The sequence below is a fragment of the Sapajus apella genome, unplaced genomic scaffold, assembly GCF_009761245.1.
Source record: "Sapajus apella isolate SASKATOON/1434 unplaced genomic scaffold, GSC_monkey_1.0 scaffold2, whole genome shotgun sequence".
NCBI lineage: Eukaryota > Metazoa > Chordata > Mammalia > Primates > Cebidae > Sapajus > Sapajus apella.
The window spans coordinates 7474007-7495512 of NW_022436942.1; the positions used below are offsets into that span (position 1 = coordinate 7474007).

The 21506-nt window shown below is 38.7% G+C and overlaps 1 protein-coding gene across 1 annotated transcript in view; it reads left to right on the plus strand.

Moving 5' to 3' along the window:
* The window catches only part of GYS2 (glycogen synthase 2), a 57731-nt gene extending 37712 nt beyond the window's left edge, over nt 1–20019 (plus strand). The window contains exons 11-16 of the mRNA XM_032287656.1: nt 588–701; nt 9431–9557; nt 14145–14240; nt 16108–16271; nt 17343–17423; nt 19551–20019. Of these exons, the coding sequence (XP_032143547.1) occupies nt 588–701; nt 9431–9557; nt 14145–14240; nt 16108–16271; nt 17343–17423; nt 19551–19772 (804 nt within the window). The 3' untranslated portion in view covers nt 19773–20019. The remainder of the gene's footprint in view (nt 1–587; nt 702–9430; nt 9558–14144; nt 14241–16107; nt 16272–17342; nt 17424–19550) is intronic.
* The last annotated feature ends 1487 nt before the right edge of the window (nt 20020–21506 follow it).

Sequence of the window (21506 nt, forward strand, 5' to 3'; positions counted from 1 at the left end):
TTTAAAAAATCTCATGAAACTTATCTTTCCACTCACAAAATTATTTTTGAATCAATATATTCAATATAAAAATTGTGTATAGTGTAGTAACTACAAAAAGTCCTAAATATTTCCAAAACATAATATTTGAGTCACATTAGAGAAAAGAATATTCCTTAGTCAAGTGGAATTATTACAAAAGAGGTAAAATAAATGTGTTAGACTTGCATCAGAATGCTTGCTATAGCACGGAGGAATCGGACACCGGAGGACAGCCTTGCTAAAAGAAATCAGTAAAGTTCATCTTAAGTCAAGACTTCAGGACACCTTTATATTCCAAATAAGTCCCGGAAGCAGTCAAGAAGTCTAGTCTCTGATATAGTAGCTGCAGGCGGAAAACAAAAGCTTCATGTGTTCATAGTAAGTGGAGGAGATTCTTCAACCCATTATCTTCCTTTGAAACACGCACAAGAGTTAGTCATCATTAGTGCCCTCTCAAAAGACTGAAGGTGTAAAGGTTGTATGAAATGTCAATGATCTGTTGTTGAAATTAGTCACCCTTGTTAATTCTCTCCGCAATTGACATTTCCTTCCCTCTCATACTTCAGCGACAGTCATTGCCCCCAGTGACCACGCACAATATGATTGATGACTCCACTGACCCCATCCTCAGCACCATTAGACGGATTGGACTTTTCAACAATCGCACTGACAGAGTCAAGGTAGATGTAACTGGTTATGTGGGGAACTGTCTGTTGCCTGGCACATGTTATGTACTACACATGCAGATAGAAGGGAGGGATGAGGGAAAGTGGGAAAAGGAGGGACGGGACATGTAGCTGGCAATAGTTCATGCTTCCCTTGCTCTTGGGAAGACTGAGGCTGGAAGGTACCTTGAAATTCGGAGCTCTAAAGGAAGAATGCCTTGCTGATTTACGTTTTAAAAGTGTTTTGCATGAAACAATTTTCCAGGAATGGAAAAGTACCTTATTTTCTAAACATATATGACACTTTCATACCTCTGTGTCCTTCCTGATGTTATCGTCTCTTTCTGAACTACTTATCTGTCATTCTAATAATCCTTTTAAGCTGCAACCTAAAAGTCATTACTTCCTTGCACCTTTCCCTAACACACATTCCTCTACTCCAGACAGGAACAGTGTTTCCTTATCTGCATTCTCGAGACACTTTATATCTACTGCAGTTATAGGAGTTATCACAAGAAATTGTATTTTTAAAAATGTTTTGTGTCAGTTTCTCTAGAAGAACTCAGTTCTTTGAGGCAACAATCATGTCTCATATGTATTGTCTCAGTTTAGGTTCTCTGAGAAGCAGACACCAAGGTGAGAGGATAAAGGAGTTGCAAGCAAGCGCAGGCAGGGAGATGCAGATCAGAGCAGGAAGGAAGGATGATGCAGGAAGAGCCATAGACTGCAGTCCAGGTTTAAAAATGCCTAGTCTGTCCTTCCTTCCTCCCTCCCTCCCTCCCTCCCTGCTTCCTTCCTTCCTCCCTCCCTCCCTCCCTCCCTCCCTGCTTCCTTCCTTCCTCCCTCCCTTCCTTCCTTCCTTCTATTTTTCCTTTCTCTCTTCCTTCCATTCTTCCATTCTTCCTTCCTTCCTTTTTCTCTTCCTTCCTTTCTTCCACCCACCCTTCTTCCTTGCTTCCTTGCTTCCTTCTTTCTTCTTTTTCTTTCTTTCTTCTTTACTTCCTTTCTTCCTTTCCTTGTTCCATCCATCCTTCCTTCCTTCTTTCTTTCCTAGAAAGGAAAGTCAAATGTATTTAATAAAAACAAGAATTAATAAAAATTGGCTAATATACAAAATATATACACACAGCAGCAGCACTTGTGACTGACACAGGGAAAAAGCAATGGTCCAAGACCACTCAACATGGCTTGTCAGTTAATGGAAGGAAAAAAAAAAAGAACGCATACATACACATGTACACAGAAAAAATAGAAAAAAAAAGTTTTCAATAGTGCAGTCTACAGCTAACACAAATTCAGAACTATTTTATAGTGCTTCCTTTCTTAATACAAAATAAGCCTATTTTATGTGTGTGTGTGTGTGTGTGTGTTTACACTGGTTTACCATTAACTTATTTTAAATATATTAGTGTTAATGTTACTACATACAACTTTTTCTTGTATTCAGCAAACTTTTCATTCTGTTTTATCTTTATAGGTACCTCCCACTTACCAAAATAGTTTCAGATTGGCAGATAGGTGTCTGATTCTATGAGCAATTGAATAGTGATTCCTATTAATAGGGATAGGGATTCCCCAAACCAAAATTGCCCATTAAATGCACCTGTTGGGCAGAAATGACTTCATACTGGTACTAGTTTCTGCCAGTTCCTGCCGGTTAGGAGCAGTTGCTGCAATAGATCCAGAGGGAAGGCAATTGGTGCTGTCAGTCAAGATCCCCGGGACTAAGATCTCTAGAAAGAAAGCTGAACTGTATTTCCAGGGCTGGCAGATTGACAAAGAAGGCAGCCACAGGCTGAGTCCATGAAGACTGTCTTTAAATCCCGGCCACTTATCTAATTTGAAAATTCACTGCATCTGTCTGTACCTCAGTCTTCTCATCTGTGAATGGTGATAAAATAGCCTCACACTCAGAGGTGTGAGGATTAAATTAGACATGGGCCAAGCACGGTGGGTCCTGCCTGTAATCCCAGTGAACTCAAAAGGTTGAGGCTGGAGGATCACTTGAGGCCAGGAGTTTGAGGATGTAGCCACCTATGAATGTGCCACTGTACTCTAGCCTGGGCGACAGAGTGGGAACCCGTCTCATAAAAAATTCATAAATAGGTGCTGCATTTAACAGCTTGGCACATAGTAAATTCATAATAAGTATTAGCTTCTTTTAGTAGTTAACCCAGTATCTGACACATGATGGGAACTCATTATTTTTAGAAGAGAGATGGGAATAGAGTTTGGTGAGAGTTGAAGAAAGTGGATTTATCTTCGCCTGCAGGATTGGGTAAGATGTTTTATTTAAAAAGATGACGTGTTAGCTAGATCTTGATTAATGATCAGAAATTCATTATGAAAATTACAGGAAAGGGGACTCGGCAGGCAAAGGAAAAAAAGTAGATGAAAAGCCACAGAGATATCAAAGCACTTGACTTTCATAGGGTGAGTGAAGATGAAAGTTTGTCTCATAGTTTATGTCTATACAGCTTTAGTTGTGAATATTTTGAGATGTTCATTTATTATTATCATAAGACAGCCACAGACATACAAAAAAAATAAATGTACAGCACCTTCCTGACATTTGCTATATACTCAAAGCACTGAGAGAAACTCCCATCAATTCAGAATCAGGTATTACATTTTATTAACAGAATTCTTTTAAAACTTGGTGATAACGTAGGCCTGTGCTGAGTCAAGTACCTACTTAATCACCTGCTTACTTTAAAAACTCTGTAGAGTGCTTGTAAACTCCCAGAGTGCATTGATAGGTTTTTGATATGAATGTCATGTTTGATTCAGCAAGCATAGCAGATTATTTTGAATTTGAATTTATCATTTTTGCCTTAGCTGAGGACAGCTCAGGCTGAAGATTTCATGTTTCGACTCTGGGCTGCCACAGTGTAAAGATTAACTTCCTGAGACATTACTTCTCTTCTAGAAAAAATAGAGTCAGACAGGTTTTTGTCGTTTCTTGTTTTGTTTTTCCTACTGATCGAGGTAGGGCCTGCTGAGAGCCAGGAGCTTTCCTGGGGGCTTTTGTATACAGGATCTCATTTAATCCTCTTTATAACCTTGAACTGACCTCTAATATCCCTGGCTCATCCCTGGGCTTCTGCCATTGGTGGGTTTAGGGCCAGAGCAGCTGTTTTCTTATTTTGTGCTGTCATTCTGTTTGGCTGGGAGCCAAACAAACCGTGGTGTTTTCATGCTCCAAAATGGGCTCTGGACTGTGCAAATTTTCCTAAGCTTGGAAATGCTGAAGTAGACACAATGCTTTTCAAATCCCTCTTTCTTCTTTTTTGCCAAGAGAGTACAATGGGTTGCCAATTTGTTGATGGCCCAGATACAGTGTCTGACAGTATCTGTGTCTTTTGTCTCTTTTTGTAGTGTGGTACTTTGCACACAATAAAAACTCAAATCATATTCTATGAATGAAAATATTTTTATTCACTTTTACTTTGCCATTTTGTGATTTCTGTGATGGAATTCTTAGGTACTAGGGTTTGGATCCTTTATCATTTTATTTCTTCTTAAGTTTAACTGATCTCCTTCTTAAGGATCTGCTGAGATATAACTAATGTTTGTAATGTCCTTGAGGATCCAAGGAGTAAAACTTTTCAATAAAACAAAGATTTAAGATTTTTTTATTTTGAGACAGAGTCTTGCTCTGTCGCCCAGGCTGTAGTGCAGTAGCACGATCTCGGCTCACGGCATCCTCCACTGCCTGGGTTCAGGCGATTCCCCTGCCTCAGCCTCCTGAGTAGCTGGGACTACAGGCACACACCACCACACCCAGCTAATTTTTTTGTATTTTAGTATAGACGGGGTTTCGCCATGTTGGCCAGGCTGGTCTTGAAATCCTGACCTCGTGATCTGCCCACCTCAGCCTCCCAAAGTTCTGGGATTACAGGCGTGAGCCACTGCGCCTGCTAATTTTTTTTTACTTTAATCCTTGGCATATGATTTAAAATTGATAATTTAATGGCCTCTTTATGTCTTAGCTTCCTTACCCATTGCACAATGTCACTAAGATTAAATGAGATAATATGTATATTTGTAATATATAAAATGTTATACAAATCTAATGATAATTGTTACGTATCCAAATTAGGGTTTTTCTTCAAAGTAATCACTTCTGAAGAATGTATACTTATTATTTCATGAATAAACATGAAAAGGGTAGTGTGCTTGTGTAAAAATAGTTTGTCTTCTTTCTCTCTCTCTTTTTTTTTAAGACGGAATCTTACTCTGTTGCCCAGGCTGGCAAGCAGTGGCGTGATCTCTGCTCACTGCAACTTCTGCCTCCCAGGTTCAAGCAGATTCTCCTCCCTCAGACTCCCAAATAGCTGGGATTGTAGGCACATGCCACTACACCTGGCTGATTTTTGTATTTTTAGTAGAGATGGGACTTCACCGTGTTGGTCAGGCTGGTCTCAAACTCCTGACGTCAAGTGATTTACCTGCCTTGACCTCCCAAAATGCAGGTGTGGGCCACCGCACCCGGTCTCTATTCTTTTTCTCTTTCCTTTTCCTTTCCAGAACAATTAAGTTCTAAAGCCATTAGGTAGGCAACACAAGGTAGGTATCTGCACTAGAACAGGGAGGGTGCTGTGGAAGTTCAGAGGAAGGCATCAGAATCCAAGCAGTCTGAGAAATGTCGACACAAAGAGGAGCAGCCTGAAACAATATCAGAGCCAGAGTGGAGCGAGGAGGGCATCCGTGCATGTGAGGGGGTGTGTGGAGAAAGATTAGTTACACAGAAGAAAATCAACCTAGTATGTAGCAAATTAAAGGTAGCAAAAACCAAGTGTGTGTGTGTGTGTGTGTGTGTGTGTGTGTGTGTGTGTGTTCTTTGTCTACTCAGAGCATTTGGGGGAGTAATAGGCCAATGACAATGAGCACACCTAGTAGCCGGGTCTTGATTTCTAAACACCATTTGCTACTGAAGAGAACCAGGGCTGCCTTTGGAATTGGGTGATTCTAGAATGGTGACAGGTAAAAAGTACAAGGTGAGCCTGGAACTCCTTTTGTCAAAAATCAAAGAAATGCTCAAGGAACAACGAAGATTTGTTAAATATATACAGAAACAATCTTGAAGGGGCTCCCACTGGCCAAATCATGGACAATTTGAGTATCGAAATAAATAAGGGTAGGAAGGAATTAGGGTGCACTGAATGACATAAGAAACCAGAAGTCCAATACAAGTAGTAATTAAAAGTTTAATTAGGAATGGGATATTTACACAGCTTCAAAATAACTGCCCCAATGCTTGTTAATAACAAAGAGAAAAAAGAATAACTTTATAGTGGAGAAGCCAAAAAGGCTTGGCCTCAATCAAGAGATCAAAATAAACATCATCATTAATGAAAAAAATAGAAAACATTTCGGCCTGATTAAAATGCAATGAAAAGAACACGGCATCACTTCTGCGATGTATCTGCCAAAGATGTATAACCTAAATTTAATTATGAAGAAGCATAAGACAGACACACATTGAGGAACATATATCAAAATAAATAGATTATAGTCTTTCAAAATATATATATTTTATATATGTCATATATAATATAGTCAGGAAAGCCAACAAAAGCCCATGAACTCTTCCAAATTGAGGGACTCTAGAGAGATGTGACAACTGATGCAATATGTAATTCTGAACTGGATCCTTTGGTTTAAAAATCATTATTTGAATCATCAGAAAAATTTAAATGGGGTTTAAGGATTATAACGTATGTATCAGCATGAATTTCCTAATTTTAATGTTTATGTAAGATTATGTAAGAATGCTCTTGTTTGTGGGAAATATACATTAAGTACTTGGGAATGCTGGGTATCAAGCCAGCAGTTTATGAATGGTTTTGAAAATATATTAATTCTCTTCATATTGTACTTGGAATTTTTTGTAAATGTGAGATTTCCCGTACTTTTATATCAGATGTTATTTATTTTCAATAACCTCTTAGGTATGGCTGAGGCTGAGTGATAATCTAATAATAGCTCAGCGAGAACGGTAGTAAGTGGGAGAAATAGGATAATTCATTCACACGGTTAGCAAGTTAAATAGCTATTGTAGTCACAACTTTCCAATTATAGCCATGCTGTCATCATTAGTAATATTTTGTGCCACTCACAATGTAATGGCTATAGATACAACACATTTTAAGGCTAAACCTGAACTATTAATATTTTTCCATCACTGTCTTGTGTCCAGAAATCAATGCACAGTAAATCAAGCCATGATTTTAGTATTTGCCTATTTTCATTCTCTAAAAACTCTCACTGTCACCAAGGCCATTGTCAACCTATCAATGTGATATCACTGAATTGAGAGACAGAATAGTAGGAACCAGAAGGATAAAATAGCATGTGGGCAAAATATGGGCCAAAAAACAAACAAACATGCTAGGCAAAATAGCACATCGTGTAAAAGAATTGACTATATAGAATTCACAATAAGGAGTATTGTACATAGACATTTTAATAGACTTTATTTTTACAGCAGCTTTAGGTTCAGAGCAAACTTGAACAGCAAATACAGAATGTCCCTGCTCTTGTTTCTTTGTCTGCAGTGTCGTCCCAGAACTGGTTCACACAGGTGCACAAGAGCCAATAGTTAAATGTTCAGAGACTTTGTGAGACAGTTTTAAATGCAGCTATTGCTAAAATTACATTACGTAAACTTAAAAGTAAGTCAACTATATTAAATGAAAGGTAATGCTCAGAGTTAATCTCATCCCAATTATTTACTGCACATTACCATGACCTGTGCACTTGAGGCTCTTGATGTCTGTGAGATCTTTATGGTGCAAATGCTTTATAATGATGTGCTCCTGCTTTCCCTGTCTCTGAATTCAGCAACATTATACTGGTAGCTTGAAAATGGCTTTGGTGGTAGTGGGAGTATTTTTAGAATGAAAATAGTTAAATACTACAAATCTTGGCTTCGTTTACTTCGTATTATTTCTGGATCTGTAGTTTTTACATTGTGAGAGGCAAAAAAAAAACTATTTTCTCCATGTTCAAAAACTAGTATCTGACACAGAAAAGAAGTCACTTTCATTACTGATGAACTTGTGAAGTTTCAACAAATGTCTCTGTTATTTCAGCTCCTTCTAACAACTAACAAAGGAAATCAACCAACACTTATGTCAGAGCCACGTTCAGCCATCGAGACCATAAATTGGTTATGAATACAAAATTTTGGCAAAAATAAAAATAGCAAATTGTGAGAATTAATTGACTATATAAAGTTCACAATAAGGAGTATTGTCTATATCTATTTTTAATAGACTTTGTCTTTTAGAACAGTTTTAGGTTCACAGCAAAATTGAACAGAAAGTACAGTGTCTATTTGCTCTCTGCCCCCTCACATGCACAGAACCCCCCATTATCAGCATCCCCCAGAGCAGTGCATTCGTTCTAATAGATAGATGAACCTACACTGATACATAATTATCACCCAAGATCCATCGTTTACATCAGGGTTCACTCTTGGTGTTATACATGCTATGGGTTTTGACAAATGTATTCATCATCATAGTATGATACAGAATAGTTCCCCTGCCTTAAAAATTGTCTATACTCTGCCTGTTCATCACTCCCTCACCCCTAACCCCTGGAAACCACTGATCTTTTTACTGGTTTCATAGTTTAACTTTTTCCAGATTGTCACATAGTTGAAATCATACATCATGTAGCATTTTTGGATGAACTTTTTTTATTTAGTAGTATGCATTTACGTTTCCTCTATTTCTTTTCATGACTTGATGGCTTATTTCTTTTTAGCACTGAATAATAGTCCATTGTCTGGATGTACCACAACTTATTTATTCATTCACTTACTGAAGGACATCTGTGTTTCTTCCAAGTTTTGGCAATTACGAATAAAGTTGTTATAAACATCTACATGTTATAACATCTTTTATTATTTGGTAATTGTATATACATCATTTATGCCGTTAAAAATTATAACAAATATATGTACTAATATATATTTATACTTCAGTGTTTCAGCTCTTAAATATTTAGCAGCACCCCACTGCTTAGAAGCTATGATCAACACTTTGGCTTTTACTCTGGGTAAAATAGGAAGCCACTGAACAACTTTAATCAAGGGAGTGGCTGACATTTTTAAAGAATCAGTCTAGCTGTGTTGATAGAAACCCTAGTGGAACAGAAAGAAGCAGGCAAGTATGCTAGGAGGTGATGGCCTCTAGGCAAGAGAGGATAGTGGCTTGCATGAAGTCCTCTGGCATGATGTAGTCTAGATGGCATTCCTAGAACGTCTTCCCTGTGCCTTAGCTCCATTTCACTTGAATAAGTCATGCTTAAGGCATGTGAGAGTGGTCCGTTATGTAGCTCCCTCTTTCCTGCTAGAGTTGGGAACAAATTGAGTAAAGACAGGAGCAATTAGATAATCAAATATAATCTTTATTGCATGTCAAAGCTGGATTGGAGGACGTAGTTTAGTGTGAGAGCAAAAATGAGCATGCTAACTGCTTATCCTTCAATCTAAGCCTTGGAATCTGCGAGAAAGTTAAATATGTAGAGTAGACACTTTTACAGAATGGAGAGAGGAGAACAAACCACCAAGGCTTTTTCCTCTTTCTTTTGTCTTATCTCTTTTTTCTTCATGAATCTAGAACACAAGGATTTTATGGTTACAGTACTGAAATAACCAGATTAAAGATTTTTTTCACGTTATTTGCTTCTTTTTCTTTTTCTTTTTTTTAATTAGAATTTTCCTTTTTCAGGTGATTTTGCACCCAGAGTTTCTATCCTCCACCAGCCCCTTACTACCGATGGATTATGAAGAGTTTGTCAGAGGTTGTCACCTTGGAGTATTTCCATCATACTATGAACCCTGGGGTTATACTCCAGGTATGTGTCATGTATAGAATGTGGAATGTTTTGGATTTTGTTAGTATATTATTCTATGTGCATATATATAATATTCAAAGTTGATATTAAATTTCTAAGATTTCATTTCTTCAGCTTTAAATTTTGGTTGAATTTCTCTCAGGGATGAATTTTATGGTTTGTAGATGAATACTTAAGAATAAAGATAAAGATCATACAAGTATACCACAGTTTGGGCATATTTTAGGAGGTATGTGAGATATTGCCTCAATGAATTCCAAAGAAAAAGGAATGTATTATGAAGATAATATATTATTTAGCTATCTCTATCTGCCGCCTTTTAGTGTGAAGGAGAAATTGACTATAAGTAGGATTAATATAAGAAATAATAGTCTAGTAATGTAGTTCTTTAAAACTTATTCCAGAAGAATTTTTTTCTAAAAATTTAAGGGCTGTATTTAATATGTAATAGGGAACACAGTCACATGGTAGGGAAACAAATGTAAAAAGGTGTACAGTGAAAAGCCTTCTTCACATTCCTATGCCTCAAAATAATAAGTACTAAGAGAGACGAGCAATTCAGTGGTAAGTATTGTCAACAATGACATCATTCCATTCAAAAACTCCTCCTTCACTCTCCTTCCTTTTTATTTTATTATTTTATTTTAACAGACGGTAGATTGTCAGATCCACTAGGTATTTTTATTTTCTGGACCCTACTAGCATCATTGCCATTAGCATCAAAAGTGATCAATTTGGGCCAGGCATGTTGGCTCATGCCTGTAATCCCAGCACTTTGGGAGGCTGAGGCGGGTGGATCATGAGGTCAGGAGTTCGAGACCAGCCTGACTAACATAGTGAAACCTCGTCTCTACTAAAAATACAAAAATTAGCTGGGCGTGGTGGCACATGCCTGTAATCTCAGCTATTCAGGAGGCTGAGGCAGGAGAATTGCCTGAACCTGGGAGGCGGAGGTTGCAGTGAGCCAGGATCATACCACTGCACTCCAGCCTAGGTGACAGAGTGAGACTGTATCTCAAAAAAAAAAAAAAAAAAAAAAGAAATCACAGAAATTAGCTGGGCATGGTGGCAGATGTTTATAATTCCAGCTACTCAGGAAGCTGAGGCAGGAGAATTGCTTGAACCTGGGAGGCGGAGGTTGCAGTGAGCCACGATCATGCCACTGCACTCTTGCCTGGGCCAAAGAGCAAAACTACCTCAGTAAATAAATAAATAAATAAATAAAATTTTAAAAAAAGTAATCGATTTGTATTTGTACTGAAATGTCTAATTAAAAGGGAAACAAATACTTTAAATACATGCCAATGCAAAGAATACAATAATTTTTCCATCTCTTATTAATTATTAGAGATTTTTCTGCCCAATGTAAATAAAATTTCACTTGTGATTTTATTATTTCTTTGGGCTGGAGTCTCACTCTGTTGCCCAGGCTGAAATGTAGTGGCATGATCTTGGCTCACTGCAACCTCCTTCTTCTGGGTTCAAGAGAGTCTCCTGCCTCAGCCTCCCAAGTGGCTGGAATTACAGGTGCATGCCACCACGCCCAGCCAATTTTTATATTATTTTTAGTTGAGATGGGGTTTCATCATGTTGATCAGGCTGGTCTCAAACTGCTGGCCTTAACTGATTCACCTGCCTCAGCCTCCCAAAATGCTGAGATTACAGGCATGAGCCACCGCACCCAGCCTCTTCACTTGTGATATGTAAAAACTTCAGAAAAAGTTTTTATTTATAACAGAGATAATAAATTTTACCTTTTGTATCTCAATGTCATCATTAACATAAAGCTCAAGTAAGGAGCAGCAGAGGCCAAGATGAGGTGGAATAACAGGCTGAATTATGAAGAGGAAGAAATTTTTCTATTATTATTATTTGAGATGAATTTTTACTCTTGTTCCCAGGGGCTAGAGTGCCATGGTGCGATCTCAGCTCACTGCAAATTCTGCCTCCCAGGTTCAAGCAATTCTCCTGTCTCAGCCTCCCAAGTAGCTGGGATTACAGGCGCCCGCCACCATGCCCGGCTAATGTTTGTATTTTTAGTAGAGACGGGGTTTCACCATGTTGGCCAGGCTAGTCTCAAACTCCTGACCTCTGGTGATCCAACCGCCTCGGCCTCCCAAAGTTCTGGGATTACGGGCATGAGCCACCGCGCCCAGCCATTATTTGCATTCTTGTCCTGTAATTAAAATATAGAACTTAAAATTCTACAAAAATAGAATCCTATGTTATTTACAGTAGGAACAACATTAGGGTCCTTTTCTATTGTTCTAGGTTTCACCAAGCATAATTTGCCAGCAGCTATACAAATTTTAACATTTCTTGGGAAAAATAAGCAAAGGATTGTCTTGAAATGTGACATAGCAAATGTTTGTATCTAACTCCTCCAGGTATCTGTCTTGCAGATCTAAAAATGGTCTACTTTTGTGAAGGTGGTATCTTCTTACTTATGAAACGTCCACATGAATATCTCAAATGCTTGCAATAGGGTATCTATCTTCTGAGATGCATAAAGCACACATTTCACTGTTGAACTTAACACTTTGTTTTTGACCTTATTATTTCTAGTAACACAATTTACTATTGGAAGTATCATGGATAGAGGAGCACACAACCAAAGGCATGAGTGACTGAGGCAAGTGGGAAGTCCTTTCTGTCAGGTCAAAAAAATGTTATAGAGCTCACAGCAGACTGTCCACCACAATGTCATTTTACAGGGCAAAGTTATACTTAACCCAAAAATGATAGGGGAGATATAGCTAATGTTTTAAGATAAAGGCCAAAGAAGATGTTATAAAAGATATTATAAATAGACAAATAAGGGAGTTTCTGGAATACTCCATAGTGAATGAGTCAGTCTGTGTTTTACATTATCCCAAGGGAGCTGGCCACTCTTCCTTTGACCTACAGTTTTAGAAAGAATGCGACTTTTGTTGGCATACATTTATCATTAGCATATTAGATAGCTCTCTAATTTTTTTTAGAATAATCTTTTTATGCATTACTAGATCTAACTCTCTCCAGAAAGTATTCATCAAAATGTGTTTTCAGAGAGCCAAATAAATATAAGCACTTATTTTATTAAATTAATTTGATGAACATATACTGAACTTCATGGGTACCTAGAATTTTACTACATAGTGAATTGATACATATACGAATACACATAAGTATATAAAATTTTCATCATCCTTGGTGAACAAACACAGGAACAGAAAACCAAACAGTGTGTGTTCTCACTCATAAGTGGGAGTTGAACAATGAGAACACTTGGACACAAGGAGGGGAACATCACACATCGGGGTCCATGCCGGGGGTGGGGGCAAGATGAGGAGGAGCATTAGGACAAATACTTAATGCAAGCGGGGCTTAAAACCTAGGTGGTGGGTTGATGGGTACAGCAAACCACCATGGCACATGTATACCTGTGTAACAAACCTGCATGTTCACCACATGTATCCCAGAACTTAAAGAAAAAAGAAAGGAAGGAAGGAAGGAAGGAGGGAAGGAGGGAGGGAAGGAAGGAAGGAAGGAAGGAAGGAAGGAAGGAAGGAAGGAAGGAAGGAAGGAAGGAAGGAAGGAAGGAAGGAAAAAGAAAAAAGGAAAAAGAATAGGATACTCTTCAACTCCCAATTCCCATAAAAGGTGGAGCTGAATCCAGGAGGAAGTCTGAGGAAATAAAAATGTGTAAAAAGGGATAAAAAAAGAATATTTCTGGAGATGAGCTCCAGAATGTTCATCAGACTCTCAAAAGGGCTGATAGTCCCCATCCCACTTTCCTCCTCTGCACCACCTGCCACTAAAATTAGAGAACCACAACTCCGTAGCTGTGTAGCTAAACCAAGGGAAAGCATTTGCAGAGCAAGAGATAAGGCTGCTGTCTAAATTGTATTACTTCATGGGAATGGGAAGATCTTTTTTCATCCATCTCCACTCACCAACCAAGGGTAATTCCATTATCAAATATAAATTCTTAAAAATGCACACATCCTTGAGACTAGTAAAATTTTTAAGATGTATCAGTTATTTCCTAGAAAACAGATTTTGATTAAAAGGTGAGGGAGGACTGAAAGAGATCATCCATTTATTGAACTCCCGAGACAGCGGAAGGAATATATGCCAAGAGAGATTTAAATGGAGGAAGAAGCTGGTTATGTCCAAAATGTATTTAACCTGCTCCATAAATTTGCCAAGTACATAGAAACAAAGCCTAGAAAGAATCTAAAACCAAAACCAGCTGGGACTGAAGGTGCAGTAGAGCCTGGCAGTTCTGCCCAAGGGTTCTGCAGCCGAGTACCTGACTTCAAATCCCAGCTATACCACGAACCTTGGCTTTGTGAAGGTAGGCAAGTTATTAATTTCTTTGTGCCTCAATTTCTTCAGCTGTAGGACGGGGATAATGGTAGTCCCACCTCACAGGGTTGTTGAGAGATTAAATAAGTTAATGAAACATGTAAAGAGTTTACTGTTGTGCCTGACACAAAGTGAACACTGCCGTTATTAGGAGGACTAGGGCCTTTTCTTCCTCTGAGTGCGTACAAAGATACAGGCGCTGGTCTGAAGCTGAGTTTTGATCTATTTCCCCGGCAGCTGAATGCACTGTGATGGGGATCCCCAGTGTGACCACGAATCTCTCCGGGTTTGGCTGTTTCATGCAGGAGCACGTGGCTGATCCTACTGCTTACGGTGAGGTTTTTCATCATTAACTCAACCTGGGGAGATGTGACCTCAAACCAAACAAGGCACAGGGTCTTTACAAAGCCTAACTCTAAAGCTATCCTGATAATAAACTAATTTTTTTTATTTCTTGTTTAATTAAAAGTCGATTTAGGCCGGGCATGATGGCTTATGGCTGTAATACCAGCACTTTGGGAGGCTGAGGTGGGCATCACTTGAGATCAGGAGTTCGAGACCAGCTTGGTCAACATCGTTGAACCCCATCTCTACTAAAAATACAAAAAAAAAAATTAGCTGGGTGTGGTGGTGCACGCATGAAACCCAAGCTACTCAGGACGCTGAGGCACAAGAATTGCTTGAACCTGGGAGGCGGATGTGACAGTGAACTGAGATTGTGCCACTGTGCTCCAGCCTGGGTGACAGAGCCTCAGGCTGTCTAAAAAAAAAAAAGTAGATTTATAAATAGAATTATGTCCTTTGCAGCAACATGGTTGCAGCTGGAAGTCATTATCTTAAGTGAATTAGTGCAGGAACACATAACCAAATACTGCATGTTCCCATGTATAAGTGGGAGCTAAACACTGAATACATATGGACACAAAGATGAAAACAGTAGACATCTGGGAACTGCTTGCGTGGGGACGTGGGTTGAAAGACTACCTACCGGGTGCTATGTTAATCACCTGGGCGGTGGGATCATTTGTACACCAAGCCTCAGCAATACGCAACGTACCCATGTAGCAAATGTGTACATGTACCCCCTCAACCTAAACTAAAAGTGGAGGAAAAAGGAGCTTTAAATATGTGGTCCCTAAATAACGTAAGAATGCTGTTAATATTAATATATTACTGCAAAAAGAGTGCAAAACTTGGATAAACTTTGTCCTTTACCTTTTTTTACCCCTGAATTTTGATCCCTTCTACTGCCCAGAAGTGATATTACAATAACCATGGACTTAGAGTACATGTATTGGTCATTAGATAGAGAGTAAATATATTATTATTATTGTTATTATTTTAAAAGCCCATCTCAAGTTAGCAAAATTCACCTAAATTATTTAAGTTGTTTAAAATGGCAAAATAATTTGCATACCATTATCTGTCTGTTCATATTGCCTAGCAGTAAGAAGTTAGAATGAGACACATTCTCTGCCTATACCTTGCCAATTCCCTGGGTCTTTTCTTTTTTTTTTTTTTGAAACATGCTCTCACTCTGCTGCCCAGGCTGGAGTGCAGTAGCCTGATACTGGCTAACTGCAGCTTCCATATTTCTGGCTCAGGTGATCCTCCTGCCTCAGCCTCCCGAGTAGCTGGGGCTACAGGCACACACCACCACGCCTGGCTAAATTCTGTATGTAGAGATGGGATTTCCCCATGTTGCTCATGTTGTTCTCGAACTCCTGGGCTCAAGGAATCCACCCACCTCTGTCTGCCAAAGTGCTGGAATTATAGGTGTGAGCCACGGAGCCCTGGCTTTCCTTAGTCTTTTACAGGTGTAGTGTTGCTCTTTCCTCAGGCTAGAGCTGTGGTTTTCAGCCACAGCTGCACAGGGGGAATACTGGGGAGCCTAAAAGGCACAGATATCCATGTCCTGCCCTGGAAATTCTGGCTACTGAGCAGCCTCATGGAGGATCACTGATCCACTGATCCCTAGACTGCCAAATTTATTTTCAGCAAGATCCACTTTGTTGGCTGTGTGTCGGTGATGGTTATAAACCATTAGAAGGGAATTAGAGCCTTAGAAAAGAATAAAGTGGAGGTAATTGCTGAGTAAGGGGTAGATAATGCATAGGTCTTTGATGGAACCAAAGAGTAAATCATAAAATGTTTAAGATGAGTCCTACTTTTATTTGTGCTTTGGCTTTTGTGTTTTCAGGTATTTACATCGTTGACAGGCGGTTCCGTTCTCCAGATGATTCTTGCAATCAGCTGACTCAGTTTCTCTATGGATTTTGCAAACAGTCACGCCGCCAAAGGATTATCCAGAGGAACCGAACTGAGAGGCTCTCAGATCTTCTGGATTGGAGATACTTAGGCAGAGTAAGCAAGTTTTGATAAACACAGCAGACCACTTAAAAAAATCCACTGGACTATAAACATGTTGATTCCAGTCCTAATCTTTAAAGTTAATCCAATATTATAATTGTTAAAATCTCAGTGTCTCCATGTACTTCTTAAAATTAAATGAATTTACAAAGTCCTACACCAAATACTTCAAGTTTAGTTTGAGTCTATCCGTAATAGCAAGTTCATCCGGACCTAGCACTAATCTTACAGTTACTCCATTGTCAGTGCTTCACTTGATGTGTTACTGGTGTAAGAAAACATTTGTGAAGTTGAGGAAAACATTAAGAGGAAAGTCCGTATGACATTTGTCTCTAGAGAAATAGTGTGGTCATATTTCTCAACTATAGTAGGGAGTGGGAATAACACAGTTTTTCAAAATGATGAGTACAGGAAGTACCTCCTTTCAATCGTGCAATATGTTTATAAACACCTGGATGCTCACGTAGCTCGGCAGTGGTGGTTTCATAATAAACAGATTGACTTTGCCTTTACCTAATGGGTCTGTCTACGTAGTGCGGAACACTCTTGGCCGAATGATAGATGCTGCCATTTGCTGAGTATCTGCACACACAAATGCCAGCGCTCATTACGACCTGGATGATTAATTTTACTATCTCCATCTTACAAAGAAAATAGATACACTAGGCTTTTAGAAGTGACATTTCTTACCTAAGGTCTGAAGCAGGATTTACACCTGATTTATCTGAATATTCAGGCACTATCTTTTTTCCATGCCACACTGCTTCTCTGTGAAATGAAACCAGTGTTTTCAATCACCTTAATGCTCAATTCAGAGCTCATTATGACCGGTATGGGCATTCTCCCCCAGCTTTTCATAGTATTTCTTTGCCTGTGTGTTGAAAAATAATAAAACTATAAACTGTAATTTCTTTCCTGAATCTCAAATATAGAATGCATAGATTCTGTCACTTTAAAAAAATATGTATGTTTCAGAACTAGGAGAAAAAAGGCTTATTTAATAACTTGCTTATTGGGATATCTAAGGGTCTTTTTTAAACCTGTGATTTGGCTTTCTATCAATAGTATTACCAGCATGCCAGACACCTGACATTAAGCAGAGCTTTTCCAGATAAATTCCATGTGGAGCTAACATCACCACCAACGGTAAATATTCAATGTATTGTTTGTTTTGAAAGCTATATTTCTTTTTATAAGCTTAAATAATGCCTTTAAATTTGGAATAACTATGCACACAGCTATAATGCTTTTCCATAATGTTGAATCAAAGCAAAGAAGAGAGAGAGGAACTCACAAATCAGACTATCTTAAAGCTCTCAATTCAGAGTCAGCCTTACGTATAGGATGAGTAGACAGTTAATTCATGTCATTAGAGAAGCATCTCTGAATTAAATATTTCTCTACCTCAATGCTTGAAATGGTTCTGATGGACATTTATGCTTTAGGGAGTTGTTCAGTAATAAATTGGACTGCTTTAATCGAAAGTGAATTTGCTATCCAAGGAAGTGTTTAAATATAGTATGATCACTTGGCAAGAGTAAAATAGAGTAAGTTCAGCACCCCAGGAGGAATTGAACTAGATGAGCATTTATGTTCCATCCAGCAATGCCCACCAAGATGTCTTCTAAAATCCAGCTAGACATTTATGTTCATGAAACTGCCAAAGGCCACATTTGTCATCAGATACACTTAGCAGGGTAGAAGATAGGAGGCGCCTCTTGAAGCAGGGTAGCATCAGGCATTTCTCTTTACTGGGATTGGTCCTCGGAGTAGTCTACACAGTAGTCCAAGAACTAAACATCTTTGGCCCCCTACACACTAGGTGACATCTTAGGTGCAAGAAGATAAGACCCATACCATTGCAAATGAGATCACCTTAGCTTAGTAGCTCCATCCCCCACAGAAGCCTCTATCTCATGTAAATCCCTGGAAACCAGCTTTCATGCTCCCTGCAAGGAATATGCCCAATTACAAGAGTCATCACATTCAGAGATTCCCAAAAACTCTGGCTCCTCATCAAGTATTTATAGATTTTTCAGTTTAGATATAATTTCTCAATCGGGGTCACTGTTGTCATAGATAATTATGCCTAATAACACGACTTATATTCCACCTATATATCAAGTTTCCAGAGGAACAGATCTAGAAAGTCAACCTGAGGTAAAATTTTCCCATAAAAAAGGTGATAAGGTTTTCATAAACCCTCAATCGATAAATTCTGTCTTTCATGTTTATGATTCTAGCATTCAGAGTTGATTGCTTAGCTTATTTAGAGGTGGTCATTCCACTTAATGATAATTCAGTATTCATTCATTTATCTGCTTATCTACTTATTTATTCAGTTATTACATTGAATAAGTATTGAGCACCTACTTCAAGCTAGGTCCTAAGTGCAGAACTCAGTTCTTTTGTTGTATTGCTTACAGGTAAAGTATCTGAACCTTAAAATGACTGTACATGTGTGACATGATAGTAATGTATAAAATATTTGAAATACAGAGTGACGAGCACTATGACACTTTTATACATCTGTCTCCCCATTCAATCATATGCACACCAGTCATGTTTTTCATCTGGTTTCTTAGTGGCATTGTTGTGCCTGATACATAATTCGTGCTCAGTATGTGTTTATCAAATAAATTATCTCAGTATCTCAAGTAGAAGGTCAAATTAATTAAAGCCTAGTGGTATTTTATCATTAACTGAAATAACAGCAACTGGTGGAATTGTTGGGCTAATTAAGTGGCCTGACTTCCAGCATGCCTTCTAGGGGTGGCTGTCCATGGCATTTCCAGGCACATTTGGCAGCTTTGTTGAGCAAATTTGAAGGATGACATAGAGACTAACAGTATCAGCAATGTAAAATGGCAATTGAGATGAAAGCTTCTGGAGTCATCACAGACCTGGGACAAATCTTTGCTCTACTATCTATTTGCTGTGTGAGGTTGGGCAAGCTACTTGACCTCTCTAACCCTCCATTTTCTTCTATAATGGAAAAAACAAATTTATCAGAGTGTTGTTAAAAGATGAGATGGTATAACATGTATATAGCACCTGGCACATTTCAGTACTTAATAAAAAATAGCTATATATTTAATGAATCCCTCTTGAGGTTGGTGATATCAAAATCAAAATGAAGCAAAGTTTAATAGCACCTGAACGGACTACAAAAGATAACTACTTTAAAAAAATTGAATGTGCATGCATAGAATTTACATCACTGAAAACCAAGAAATTGTTATGATGTTGATGTCCTATTTTTGTCTTTGACAGACAGAAGGATTTAAATATCCCAGGCCTTCCTCAGTACCACCTTCTCCTTCGGGGTCTCAGGCCTCTAGTCCGCAGAGCAGTGATGTGGAAGATGAAGTGGAGGATGAGAGATACGATGAGGAAGAGGAGGCTGAAAGGGATCGGTTAAATATCAAGTCACCATTTTCACTGAGCCGCGTTCCTCATGGGAAGAAAAAGCTGCATGGTGAATACAAGAACTGAATTCTACACGTGCTGAACAGAGCTAATTTAGAAAAGCAAAGTAAGACTAATTATTTAAAATAATAAAAATGCCACAAATTTCATTTTCTCTTTCTAAATATTATAATGGAATTTATTCTCTGCTCAAAAAGTGGAAGAAATTGAGTGAATGACAATTTCATTATTTAGAATAAGATCCAAGTTATTTTCCCCAACACTTGTTTCCTCCATAAAGTTAGGCAAGAGGAGGAGCACTAATTAAAACCAGGTGACGCCATCCCTCCACTCTAGTCATTTCTTTGTCCTTTTCCCCAAGGAGAAGCAACTATGATTGTTAGCAGATGGCTCTGTGTCTAGTACAGTGCCTTGTACATAATAGTTGCATGAATAAATGGTCTTATGGGAGATATAGAGGTTCAAAAAATTGTTGCTTTTAAAGAATGTATGTATTCACAAGTTGAAGGACAGAAACTATAGAAAAAAAGTGTGTGGTGCCTGATCAGCTGATAGAAAGACCCGTTTTATGGATTGTACCACCTGCTATAGTTTGAATGTTTGTGTGCCCCCCAAATTCATATATAGGTGCTCCTCGACTTACAATGGGGTTATGTTTAGACAAACCCATTCATATTTTCTTTATTTTATTTTATTTTTAAGGTAGATTCTTGCTCTGTCGCCCACGCTGGAGTGCAGTGGTGTGATCTCAGCTCACTGCAACCTCAGCCTCCCAGGCTCAAGCAATTCTCATGCCTCAGCCTCCCAAGTAGCTGGGACCACAGGCATGTGCCACTACACCTGGCTAATTTTTATATTTCTTTTTAGTAGAGACATGGTTTTGCCATATTGGCCAGGTTGGTCTTTGAACTTCTGGCCTCAAGTGATCTGCCCACCTCAGCCTCCCAAAGTGCTGGGATTACAGGCATGAGCCACCATGCCAGGCCAACCGACTGATATTTTTAATTTATGATGGGCCTATCAGAATATAAATCCATGGTAAGTCAAGGAGTGTACTGAATGTGTGTTGCTTTCATACCATCGTAAAGTTGAAAAATCATAAATCAAACCATCCTAAGTTGGGCCCGTCTGTATTGAAATCCTAATCCCCAGTCTGATGGTATCCACAAAGAAGGCAGAGCCTTCAGGAAGTGATTAGATCATGAGGGCAGAGCTTTCATGAATAGGATTACTGCCCTTATAAAAGAGGCCCCAGAGAGCTGCTTCGCCCTTTCCACCACGTGAAGACACAGCAAGAAAGTGCCATCTATGAGAGAATGGGCCTTCTATCAGACACTGATTCTATTGACACCTTGATCTTGGACTTCTCAGGTTCCAGAATTGTGTGAAATAAATTTCTGTTGTTTATAAGCCATCTAGTTTTTGGTATTTTGTTTCAGCAGCCTGAACTGATCAAGACACTACTGTTCCTTCCATGGTAAGAGTTAGACTGCACGGACCTGGTTTTACATCAACAGATGAGAGTATAAAATGTTACAGGTGTATACTAATAGTTTTCCAGGGTACAAGGAAGACTCAGGAGGGGGACTGGTCAAGTCTACTTAGAGAGGTCCAAAGAGTCTTCATGGAATGAGCCCAAATATCTATGAGTAATATGGGTGATAAGATGGCCCATTTCACACAGTGGTTGTGAGGATCAAATCAAATTAAAAATGAGCTCATTCTAAAGAAATTTACAGTCCAGTATGAAAAGACTGAACAGAATGAAGTTACATTCCCAACTTCCCTTTCTTTTTAGTC